The 13,647-nt window shown below is 40.6% G+C and overlaps 1 protein-coding gene across 4 annotated transcripts in view; it reads left to right on the forward strand.

The window, feature by feature from the left end:
- Positions 1 to 13,647, forward strand: part of LOC133605426 (protein argonaute-3) — a 96,760-nt gene that overhangs the window by 75,152 nt on the left and 7,961 nt on the right. For 2 of the 4 annotated variants that reach the window (XM_072913100.1, XM_072913102.1), the window contains exons 13-16: positions 2,139 to 2,298; positions 11,194 to 11,284; positions 11,451 to 11,657; positions 11,751 to 11,885. In XM_072913100.1, coding sequence (XP_072769201.1) covers positions 2,139 to 2,298; positions 11,194 to 11,284; positions 11,451 to 11,657; positions 11,751 to 11,885 — 593 coding nt within the window. The remainder of the gene's footprint in view (positions 1 to 2,138; positions 2,299 to 11,193; positions 11,285 to 11,450; positions 11,658 to 11,750; positions 11,886 to 13,647) is intronic. The other 2 variants (XM_072913101.1, XM_072913103.1) reach the window with 1 other exon arrangement.

The following is a 13,647-nucleotide window of genomic DNA, read 5'->3' on the forward strand; positions in this document are numbered from 1 at the left end:
AGCCAAAATACCATCACTTTAAAAAAATAAATAAAAAAAATTGCCTTGTTTTCACAATCCTTATGTAAGACAAGAACACATGTTTTTCTTTTTTTAGTGCATTCTCATTTGTAAATAAATGCAATCAAAAGTCTGCTGACAATGGAGCCTAAATCCCTTTTTAAAAAATCACCCAAACATCTCCATTAAGGTTTTGTATACACAATGTAAGGATATATGTAATGTATAAACAGGCACATTTATAATACGCAATATTTACGTATTTTGATCATTTTAATCATTCAGCGGCGTATTAATTTCAAAAACACACCACAACAGTAATTTTTTTCCTTCGACAACATCACTGATTACTACTCACCGCAGGCTTCATGAGAGCCAACAAACATAATAAAACATCACTTACTGTACAAGGTCTGCTGTTTCTCGGGTGCCAACTGCTAGGATGTTTATTAGTGGTGTAACGGTACACAAAAATTTCGGTTCGGTACGTACCACGGTTTAGAGGTCACGGTTCGGTTAATTTTCGGTACAGTAAAAAAACAACAAAATATACATTTTTGAGTTATTTATTTACCAAATTTGCAAAATCTTCAACCAAAAATATTTTTCTTAGTGGAATATTTGATGTGAAGTAATGGGAACCTTGGATAGGTCAATAATTCATATTAACATTGATTGTGATTCAATATTATGTTTTGAGCAATGACAGTTTGAAAGAAAAAAAAAACAGCTTTGTTTTATTAGTCAACATTGCAACTTTTTCTAAATGACATTTAACCTTTAAGCTTTTTTATTTCACTTTTGTTATATTTTTGTTTATTTTAATAGTATTTTTAGAATGTGCCGTGGGCCTTTAAAACATTAGCTGTGGGCCGCAAATGGCCTCCGAGGCACACTTTTGACACCCCTGCAATAGATAATAAAAAATTAAATGTGATAAATCTATGGATAAAAAGCAGAGCCTGGCGACGCATGCGCGTTTATCATAACTCTCTCTCTCTCTCTGTCTCTGCCCCTCCCTCACCAATGCTGCTGTTTGTTTTGTTTTTAACCCCTTCTTAACCCTGAACGTACATTGAAAATACACGCAACCCTAACTCAAAATGCCGGACATTTGAGGCATTTAAGAAACTCCGCCCTGACAGCTCCGCAAAAGAGGACATGTCCGGTGAAAAGAGGACGTATGGTCAGTCTACCCTAGCCCGTTAGCTGCTAGCATTCCGTGTGTTGTGCCTCGGTGTGCATTGTTTACACAACGTGCGTTACGCTACTTAATATGTCCGTGTGGAAACTCGTTCGGTACACCTCCGAACCGGAACCCCCGTACCAAAACGATTCAATACAAATACACGTACCGTTACACCCCTAATGTTTATATACTCTCATTTATATGACGTTATAATCCTCGGGAAGAAAAAAGGGGGTTGCAACCAAGAGTCTTTTTCGCCTTTTCTGCGTCAAAATTGGATGCCAAATTTGACCAACTCACGGGATTATGTCCTCATCTTTCTACTATCAAGGTGAGAGGCATTATTTATGATCTAGAAAACTTTCACAAGCTCTGAGGCGAGAAAGCCGCTCACCAGCCGATGATGTCAACATAGCAGACCAAATTATAAGTTCCCTCTGATCACGGCACCACTAAAAATAGTTTGTCTGCGTTAGCACTTATAATAACAATAACGCTGATACGTTAATATTCAAGTAGGACATGTAAATGGAGTATTGTTGGGGTTTTTTTAGAGGGATTTATGGGCGGAATAGAGGACCTCCCATTGACTCCATTATAAGCAGACTTGTATTTACATATATCTATGAGTTGGAATGCATGAAAAAAATACGTCCGTTGTCTTGTCTTTTATAATGATTGTGATTGATAGGCAAAATTCCAAAAATAGTGCAGTTCCGCTTAAAGGAAAGTGACTCGTGAGACAGCGCTCACTGCAACATCAATCCACTTTCTTTGAAGTTACCATAACATTATTTACAATATAAAGAAGAGAGAAACTAATCAAGGAAAATGCAGGGACATGAATGCTGAACTGTGAATGGGCGTGGGATCTACTTTTTTTTCCCATTGGCCATAAATATGTGCTAGTCATAATTCCTGACGTGTTGCCATACCTTTTCATTTGTAGCGGAAGTGAAGCGTGTGGGCGACACTCTGCTGGGCATGGCCACGCAGTGTGTCCAGGTGAAGAACGTGGTGAAGACGTCGCCTCAGACCCTCTCCAACCTCTGCCTCAAGATCAACGTGAAGCTGGGAGGCATCAACAACATCCTGGTGCCTCACCAACGGTAAACAATGTCTGTTTGTGCCTTACTTAAAGCTGGGGCACCTAAGTTATATTCTTAAACTAACAAAAATCATATTAGCATTATACAGTACGGTATATTGTAACAGTAATCATTTCTGGAAAAAAAAACATTCGTCTGCTTTATAATTAGGTATTTTAGTCAATAAAACCCAGAAAGACAAAATAATTTGTCAACCCCTCCAGATCTAACCACATGATTCAGAGAAAGGAGGTTGTGAGCAGAGCCCACGAAGAAGACCTCCTCATTGGCTGACTCGATATACAGGTAAAAGCCAGTAAATTAGAATATTTTGAAAAACTTGATTTATTTCAGTAATTGCATTCAAAAGGTGTAACTTGTACATTATATTTATTCATTGCACACAGACTGATGCATTCAAATGTTTATTTCATTTAATTTTGATGATTTGAAGTGGCAACAAATGAAAATCCAAAATTCCGTGTGTCACAAAATTAGAATATTACTTAAGGCTAATACAAAAAAGGGATTTTTAGAAATGTTGGCCAACTGAAAAGTATGAAAATGAAAAATATGAGCATGTACAATACTCAATACTTGGTTGGAGCTCCTTTTGCCTCAATTACTGCGTTATTGCGGCGTGGCATGGAGTCGATGAGTTTCTGGCACTGCTCAGGTGTTATGAGAGCCCAGGTTGCTCTGATAGTGGCCTTCAACTCTTCTGCATTTTTGGGTCTGGCATTCTGCATCTTCCTTTTCACAATACCCCACAGATTTTCTATGGGGCTAAGGTCAGGGGAGTTGGCGGGCCAATTTAGAACAGAAATACCATGGTCCGTAAACCAGGCACGGGTAGATTTTGCGCTGTGTGCAGGCGCCAAGTCCTGTTGGAACTTGAAATCTCCATCTCCATAGAGCAGGTCAGCAGCAGGAAGCATGAAGTGCTCTAAAACTTGCTGGTAGACGGCTGCGTTGACCCTGGATCTCAGGAAACAGAGTGGACCGACACCAGCAGATGACATGGCACCCCAAACCATCACCCAACCATGCAAATTTTGCATTTCCTTTGGAAATCGAGGTCCCAGAGTCTGGAGGAAGACAGGAGAGGCACAGGATCCACGTTGCCTGAAGTCTAGTGTAAAGTTTCCACCATCAGTGATGGTTTGGGGTGCCATGTCATCTGCTGGTGTCGGTCCACTCTGTTTCCTGAGATCCAGGGTCAACGCAGCCGTCTACCAGCAAGTTTTAGAGCACTTCATGCTTCCTGCTGCTGACCTGCTCTATGGAGATGGAGATTTCAAGTTCCAACAGGACTTGGCGCCTGCACACAGCGCAAAATCTACCCGTGCCTGGTTTACGGACCATGGTATTTCTGTTCTAAATTGGCCCGCCAACTCCCCTGACCTTAGCCCCATAGAAAATCTGTGGGGTATTGTGAAAAGGAAGATGCAGAATGCCAGACCCAAAAATGCAGAAGAGTTGAAGGCCACTATCAGAGCAACCTGGGCTCTCATAACACCTGAGCAGTGCCAGAAACTCATCGACTCCATGCCACGCCGCATTAACGCAGTAATTGAGGCAAAAGGAGCTCCAACCAAGTATTGAGTATTGTACATGCTCATATTTTTCATTTTCATACTTTTCAGTTGGCCAACATTTCTAAAAATCCCTTTTTTGTATTAGCCTTACACAATATTCTAATTTTGTGACACACGGAATTTTGGATTTTCATTTGTTGCCACTTCAAATCATCAAAATTAAATGAAATAAACATTTGAATGCATCAGTCTGTGTGCAATGAATAAATATAATGTACAAGTTACACCTTTTGAATGCAATTACTGAAATAAATCAAGTTTTTCAAAATATTCTAATTTACTGGCTTTTACCTGTATAGTGAAGCGCGTGCACGGTGCAAACTTGTTTTCAGTAAAGCATGTCTGCCAAACACCCACCTGGAAAGATCGCTACACTGCAAAAAGTCAGTGTTCAAAAACAAGAAAAAAAAATACAAAAATGAGGGTTATTTTACTTGAACTAAGCAAAATTATCTGCCAATAGAACAAGAACATTTGGCTTGTCAAGACTTCCCAAAACAAGTCAAATTAGCTAACTTCAATGATCCCAAAAATACTTTAAAATAAGTATATTCTCACTAATAACAAGTGCACTTTTCTTGGTAGAAAAAAAAAAGAGACTGTTTTGCTCAATATGTTGAAAAATATTCTTAAATGAAGTAAATGCTAGTGCCATTATCTTAACATAATGATATGCGCTCGGCATTACATTTCTTGAAACCAGCAAACTTATACTAAAAACTAATTTATTGTTCTTAGTGGAAAGGCAACAAGGCAAACGGTTGTTACTCTCGGGGTCTCCTAGCCGCTCAGGCAAATCATATGGTCTAAAAATGCATTTTTCCATCGACAACATGACATCATCGCGCCAAGTGCGTGCTCTTTCAGTCAATTAGTGCACATATATACAGCCCGGACCCCGGACAAACATTTTTTAATTGTAATTTTGAAGAATTTATATGAATGTGCATGAACTATTTCTGTTCAAAATTGTTTGAAATGTTAAATGTTTAAATATTAACTGTCAGTTTACTGTACTGTGCCAACTGTACTACTATATGAGTGCCTATTTTCTATTGTTTCATTGAAAATAAAACAGCAAAGTCCATTTGGCTGTCATCTGTTTTAATTATGAGACACAATTGTGTCAATGTCATGATTTTTTTTTTCATGCTTGAAATAAGAAATTATTACTTTAAAAAAGTAGTTTTATACTTGTGAGTGTTGATGACACAGCTTTGCAACACTTGATATTCTACTTTCAAGCATGTTTTACTCAATATAGGTCATCACATCTCAGTAACAAGCTGTAATATCTTACTGAGATCATTTAGGACTAAAACACTTAAAGCAAGTAAAAGACTAACATAAAATCTGCTTAGTGAGAAGAATGATCTTATCCGACACAAAATAAGCAAATATCACCCTTATTTGAGATATTTCATCTTACTTAGATTTCAGTTTTTGTAGTGTATACCTGTGTTTGCTGTCACAGCATATACTGCTAAAAATACCAAAGGAGGAAATCAGAGGAAGAAAAGAAAGACGCTGTATGTCTAAAAATCCAAAGAAGAGCCAAAACTCAAACAAATATTGGTTGGGCGTAATCACGATGTAGGGCATTGTGGGCCAGTGTGATCTCGGGGAACGTGCTTTTTTGCCATACCAGAATATGATAAATAAATAATAAATGGGTTGTACTTGTATAGCGCTTTTCTACCTTCAAGGTACTCAAAGCGCTTTTGACACTACTTCCACATTTACCCATTCACACACACATTCACACACTGATGGAGGGAGCTGCCATGCAAGGCGCTAACCAGCACCCATCAGGAGCAAGGGTGAAGTGTCTTGCTCAGGACACAACGGACATGACGAGGTTGGTACTAGGTGGGGATTGAACAAGGGACCCTCGGGTCGCGCACGGCCATTCTTCCACTGCGCCACGCCGTCCTTGATGAAGCATATGTAGCACTTGCAGGCATGGGATTTTTGCGTCTATAGTCGGAAATCTGTCTTTTTTTTGTCTCTGTAAAAATCTAAACTATTCTCCCTTTTTCTTAGTTTTGAGTACGGTTTATGATCAAAACTATGGTTTTCCATTAAAAATGATTACCATATTTTCCGGACTATAAGACGCACTTAAAATTATTTTTTTTCATCAAAACTCGACAGTGCGCTTTATAAACCGGTGCGCCTAATGTAAGGAATAAGTTTGGTTGAGCTTACCCACCTCGAAGCTATTTTATTAGGTACATGGTGTAATAAGTGTGACCAGTAGATGGCAGTCAAACATAAGAGACATGTGTAAATTACACTTTAATGACAATATGACTCAAGTAAACACTAACATTTTATGAGTCATACCAAAGATTATGAAAATGGGAGCCAGTATCTCCCTGCTTGGCACTCAGCATCAAAGGTCTTTGGGGGTTAAATCACCAAAAATGATTCCCAGGCACGGCCACTGCTGCTGCCCACTGCTCCCCTCACCTCCCAGGGGGTGATCAAGGGTGATGGGTCAAATGCAGAGAATAATTTCGCCACACCTAGTATGTGTGTGACAATCATTGCTACTTTAACTTTAACTTATATATTGCATTGAAAATATAGAACATTACACACGGCGCTCAAAAATCCATCAAAATGTTTTAGTATGACTTTGGTAGGCTATGAAGCCACACCGCTTGATGGATTGTACTGTGCTTCAACATAGGGGTATTATTATGGTGTGTGTATAAGGTAAGACATATTATCTGGTGTTTTGTTTCACAATATTATGCAAAAGCAACTTTTCTTACCTTCTGGTACCTGCTGATCTGTATTTGGGAACTGCATAATTCCTGAAAAATTGCCCACGTCCGCCTTTGTAGTCCGTGCCGATGCCGTAGTCAATAAGCTTCTTCTTTTTCTCTAGAGATCGGTAGGTTGTGAGTTCAAACCCCGGCCGAGTCATACCAAAGACTATGGGGCAGGGCCGACATCCGGGCAACTGAGCTACATACGGGTTCTTCGAGCCATAGCAACCTGACTGGCGTTGAAAACAAACCGTCGCCATTACTCTTTAACCTGTCGACCTGCGCTGATTAAACCCGTCATTCTGCCTCCAAAATGCCAAAAAACTGTGTTGTTTTCGGTTGTGCAAACCACAACTGGAAACAGGGAAAACAAAGGTCGTATTTTGTTCTGCCAAAGCGTGCTAAAAGCCCACAGAGACGAGACAAATGGCTCGCAGCTTTACACCGGGAAAACGAGGACGGTTCTCACTGAAGTCCCCCAAAATCCCGGGTCGTGTGTTCGGATCACTTTGTTTCTGGTAAATATAAGGAACAAAAATCCACCTTCTTAACCACAACTTGGTCCATGCTAATGTTGAACCCGTTGAATTTTTACTGAATAACGTTCGACAGCTGAAGTTGTTGTTGTTGCACAACAATAACATACGGTATAAAGGCTATTTCCAGTAATTCAGCAAATAATAAATCATAATACTGAACTGAATTTGAATGAGCTCTCTACAGATATAATAAATATACAGATACTGGTAGCCACCGTGTCATCCTTATTATCATTTATCAACATACCTTGGGTGATTTAACCATTTTTATGTGATTTATTCGTTATATAACAACCGAAGCTAACAACCGACCTGGTGCGCTTGTGAGGTAGACATAAAGATTTCCAAATTCCATGTCCGGCCATTGTGTAGGATTATCAGTCCACGCATCTGCTGGAAGGCGGTAAGGGCAGTCGTTTAATCCAACTACAGAACATTTTAACTCGTATCTTAACCTAGCCTCACTGGAAAGACTATTTACATAATCATACGCCATTTAGAACAGTTTAAAATGCCGTGAAACCTCGTTAAATGCCTTTTCTGTCAATGCTGTGTTCGCTGTGAGCTGGTTTGTTTTCAACGAATTCAATATGGCGACTGCGTTGCTAGGGGATTGGAGGGCGGAAGTGACGTAGGTCCGCCCTCGCCCATACAAGGGTTGGAATTGGGGGTTAAATCTTCTTGTTATGTGACATTCATCCTCCACTGTTGCCATTTCTAATATAAAGCAGTGTAAAGTTCTTACTTATATCTGTCAGTAGACTCACCATGAAAGCACTAAAACATACCGGTGTAGTGAGTTCATATTATTCACCCAAGGAACTTTAGTTATTAGTTTTTTCACGGGACACACTTCCAGTGTTGTGTCCGGATGAGGAGATGCTGCTCCGTTATTGATTGAAATAAAGTCTCAATGTCATTGAAATAGCTAGCGCCATCTTTTGACACTTCTTCCACTCCCGTCCTTGCACGCTACACCGCTACAACAAAGATGACGGGGAGAAAATATTTGAGAAGCACTGGACGTGTGTTACCGATAGTCTGCAACAGAATACAAACTAGGGCATCCTTCCATGTAGGGCTGGGCTATATGGCCTTTTATTAATATCTGGATATTATTAGGCCATGTCACCATACACCATATATATGTGGATATGTTTATTCCATGTCAGGATACACCATATATATGTGGATATTTTGCCTTAGCCTTGAATGAACACTTGATGCATATAATCACAGCAGTATGATGATTCTATGTGTCTACATTAAAACATTCTTCTTCATACTGCATTAATATATGCTACTTTTAAACATTCATGTAGAGAGGGAAATCACAACTAAGTTAATTTAGCAAAAGTGTATTTGTCAAACAGTTATTAAGCAGTGGCACAAACTTTCATGTCATTTCCAAAACAGAAAGTGCAAGATTGTCAGAGACATTTTAAAACAAGCTATGAGTGCACTTTTGTGCATGATGTCACTAAGATGACATATCAAAACAACACTAAATTAAAGTGCACTTTTTGTACAGAACGCCACTACAATAGTTTAAAACAAATAAAGTGCACTTTTGTGCATGATGTCACACAAGATATTTCAATAAGTGTCAAATAAAAATGAGCTGCATAATAGGAAATCAAATAGTGTATGTCCTTCACTATGTGGTAGGTTCCTGCGGACGTTATCTCCTTCTGTTGTTGATTAGTTTTTTCATACGGTGTTGATGTGGAAATGGTTACTTGGGCATTTTGTGGGTGTGGCACCAAATGAAGATGTTGACATGCGGAGTTTCAAGCACTCTTCATTCTCTAGCGGGTGACTTTTCAAATGATGATACAAATTAGCAGTAATGCTACTTTTTGTAGCAACGCTTTTGCCGCATACTTGACATATTACGGTTGTCCGTTCAACATCTTCCCGCTTGAAGCCAAACCATCGCCAGGCGATGGACCCCCTGCTGTTTTTCTTGGGAATTAATTATTCTTCCTTCATTTGTTACCAGACTGGCACCTTATTTATCTCGTATTACCACTCGCACCGCACCGCACCGCTAGCATCATAGCTAACTTTACCCATGCCGCTACCTCTCTGCTCGACGAGGGCGTATGACGTTGCACGCGTGATAGTATGTGACGTATGTAAGAAGAAGAAGGTGCGCCTGTTTTATGTCTCTGTGAGAAGGAGAGACAAGAAAGAGTGAGAACAGCCTGTAGTGTAATGCCCCCAGCTAAAAGCAACTGAGTGAGAATGTATACTCCAATTAGGGATGTCCGGATCCAGGTTTTTGCACTTCCGATCCGATACCGATATTGTTTTTGCATTTCCGATCCGATACCGATACTGACCGATACCGATACTGGCCTATCCGAGCATGTATTAAAGTTTAAAGTTATTTAGCCTACTTAGTTGTCAGAATCATGTTGAAAAGGGTTTTAGTACTCTTGATAACAACTAGCCAGCTGAATTAGGGGAGTTTGAATAATACACAATGGTTGGTAACAAGAAACTGACCTGTTTATTCAAGGATAAACACAAAATAGACAAAATTATACATGACAAACAGAAATGGCATCATTGAACTAGGGCTGGGAGATATGGCCTTTTTTTAATATTGAGATATTTTAAGGCCATATTGCGATACACAATATATATCTCGATATTTTGCCTTAGCCTTGAATGAACACTTGATGCATATAATCACAGCAGTATGATGATTCTATGTGTTTTGATTGATTGATTGAGACTTTTATTGGTAGGTTACACAGTGAAGTACATATTTCGTACAATTGACCACTAAATGGTAACACCACAATAAGTTTTTCAACTTGTTTAAGACGGGGTCCACTTAAATTGATTCATGATACAAATATATACTATCAGATATATACTATCATTATAATACAGTCATCACACAAGATAATCACATTGAATTATTTACATTATTTATAATCCAGGGTGTGGAGGGGGGTGCCGGATGTAAGTGTCAAAAAGACATTCTTCTTCATACTGCATTAATATATGCTACTTTTAAACTTTCATGCAGAGAAGGAAATCACAACTAAAAAAAATCACAAATTTTTTCATACGGTGTTGATGTGGAAATTTTTGCCATTTTGATGGTGTGGACGTGTGGCACCGAATGGACATAAGCGTCTCGACAGACGTCACAATAATTGAACAATGATGACGAAAACTGTTGTCTCTGTCGTGTCCGTGTGTCGAAAATTGTTATGCGCTTATTTTTTTATTTGATTTTGTGCGTGGCATAGATTTGCCGTGCGCAGAGGACGCTTGAGCAGGCGCGCACCTTAGCGGCTGCGCTAGCATCACAGCTAACGTTAGCCATGCCGCTACCTCGCTCTCTGCAGGGAGAGGACGTATACGTATGTGACGTATGACGTGACAGTATGTGACGTATGACGTGACAGTATGTGACGTGTGTAAGAAGGTGCGCTTGCTGTCTGTGAGAGGGAGACACAGGAAAGAGTGAGAAGAGCCTGTCGTGTAATGCCAGCAGCTAAAAGCAACTGCGTGAGAATTGTGGATGTGTTGAAGGTGTGCTGGAAAATGCGGAACGGAAATTACGGAGCAGCAGAAAAGTGGAATGTATTATATAAATAGGTGCGTTGGAAAACACGGACCGGAATTTTTTTTAAACTGGATCTGGATCTGCATTTTCCATGCCTTGCCGATACGCAATTTTTGGCAAATATCGGCAGCCGATCCGATCCAAATATCGGATCGGGACATCCCTAACTCCAATATCACCATATAGTCATTTTCTATATCGAGTATATTCCATATATCGCCCAGCCCTACTTCCATGCAACTTCAGACTGTCAACACCCCATGCGTGTGCACGTATTGTTAATGTGCACTTCCAGAGAGGAGGAGACTGGGAGGGACTATCAGCAGTTTGGATTCTGCCTTGTGACGCAAGATTCAAGTGGCCCAGCTTTAAGTCAAGGAGTGTAAGAACTCTTGTCTTGTGTGCCTCTACAGACCGTCAGTGTTTCAGCAGCCAGTCATCTTCCTGGGAGCAGACGTTACACATCCACCTGCTGGAGATGGAAAGAAGCCCTCGATTGCAGCAGTGAGTTTGCCGCACTTAGTGAATAAAAACTCCACTAATATCAACTTTAAATGTTTTGGTTAGTCATGGCAGCCCAACATAAAGTTAACCTTCTGGCACTTTGTCTTGTCTCATTTGTCAATGATAACATTGCAACCAACTCAGGCTTTTATTTCCTCTCACCCAGGTGGTTGGCAGCATGGACGCCCACCCCAGCAGGTACTGTGCCACCGTGCGGGTGCAGAGGCCGAGGCAAGAGGTGATCCAGGATCTGGCCTCCATGGTGCGTGAGCTGCTTATCCAGTTCTACAAGTCCACACGTTACAAGCCCACCAGGATCATCTTCTACAGGGATGGAGTGTCTGAAGGCCAGTTCAGACAGGTAGGTTCCCAGGTTTGTTCTCCAGGTTATTATTTTATACATCTGAACATTTTTATTTGGCCAATGGATCCAGCGTTCTCAGGCGTTTGGTTTCTTCTTCTTCAGGTGCTGTATTATGAGCTGCTGGCCATCCGTGAGGCCTGTATCAGCCTGGAGAAGGAGTACCAGCCAGGCATCACCTACATTGTTGTGCAAAAACGCCACCACACACGCCTCTTCTGCGCCGACCGCAACGAGCGAGTAAGAACCACCACTTTCTCTTCTCATTTCTTACTCGGCCAGTACTTTAATTACCTTGCCCGGTTCACCTTTGCTACCTCCTGTAAAAGGCGTTCGATTAAGGCATTAGGGCCTCAATGCCAAGCAAAGAGCAGTGGAGTGGCGTTCAAGGCCCATGGAGTCTGATTGATTGATTGATTGAGACTTTTATTAGTAGGTTGCACAGTGAAGTACATATTCCGTACAATTGACCACTAAATGGTAACACCCCAATAAGTTTTCAACTTGTTTAAGTCGGGGTACACTTAAATTGATTCATGATACAGATATATACTATCATCATAATACAGTCATCACACAAGATAATCATCAGGGTATATACATTGAATTATTTACATTATTTACAATCCGGGGGGGGCGGGTTTGGTTGTTATCATCAATTCAGTCATCAAAGAGAGAGAGAGAGAGAGAGAGATCAGAAGGCATAAGAAAAAGTATCTACATTTGATTATTTACCTTTGATTATTAACAGTCCGGGGAGGGTGTTAGTTTAGGGTTGAAGTTGCCTGGAGGTTTGAGTTTGAGTTTATTTCGAACATGCAAGCATACAACATGATACATCACAATCTCCAGTTTCTCTTGTCACCATGTTCGAAAAGGAGTAGGAAGAAGCAGAGCTTATTTAATTCTACCCCTTTTCTTTTACATAACAGTTGCTAAAACTTTTGTTCACTTCCTGTTCTCAATTTATTCACAATATACTCCGGGAGATTTTTATTTGTAACAGTGTTAAAGTTGTTTATACGGCCACCCTCAGTGTGACCTGTATGGCTGTTGACCAAGTATGGGTATCATTCACTTGTTTGTGTGTAAAAGCCGCATATACACGCTGGTTGTATGGAGGAAAAGCGGACGTGACGACATGTTGTAGAGGACGTTGAAGGCAGTGCCTTTAAGGCACGCTTCCAATAATGTTATCCGGGTGGAAATCGGGAGAATGGTTGCCCCGGGAGATTTTCGGTAGGGGCACTGAAATTCGGGAGTCTCCCGGGAAAATCGGGATGGTTGGCAAGTATGAGTATTAGCGGTGAATGCGGTGTTACTGTAATGCTCTAATGTTAATTTGATATCGCCTCAAGGGCCAAATTTGGCCCGCGGGCCAGAGTTTGACACCCATGATGTAAAAGCAACCATCTCAATCTCTCATTCTCTTTCCACCCCCACGCAGAGAGGAATGAGAGATGTAGCCGGAACTAAACCATTTTTTGTGGGATTAGGAATAAATCTCTATAGTCAATCATGGATAACCTAGATGTGTCAATCAACCCGTTCAGTGAGGGGTAGAGAGGATGTGGATCAACCAGTTATGAGTGGGGGGAAAAACGGGGGCAGCTTTGTGGATCGATACTAACATCCCAAAAACTCAATATAGATACCAGCAGGGGCGTCACTAGTGTACTTTTATTGCGGTTTTGAAGGAGGATAGAGATGCCCTTTCTTTTATACCTGTTGGGAGTGCATTCCATATTGATGTGGCATAGAAAGAGAATGAGTTAAGACCTTTGTTAGTTCGGAATCTGGGTTTAACGTGGTTAGTGGAGCTCCCCCTGGTGTTGTGGTTATGACGGTCATTTACGTTAAGGAAGTAGTTTGACATGTACTTCGGTATCAGGGAGGTGTAGCGGATTTTATAGACTAGGCTCAGTGCAAGTTGTTTGACTCTGTCCTCCACCCTGAGCCAGCCCACTTTGGAGAAGTAGTCGTAGTCCGTAGTCCGAGAAGT

The sequence above is a fragment of the Nerophis lumbriciformis genome, linkage group LG04 (genome assembly GCF_033978685.3).
Source record: "Nerophis lumbriciformis linkage group LG04, RoL_Nlum_v2.1, whole genome shotgun sequence".
Classification (NCBI taxonomy): domain Eukaryota; kingdom Metazoa; phylum Chordata; class Actinopteri; order Syngnathiformes; family Syngnathidae; genus Nerophis; species Nerophis lumbriciformis.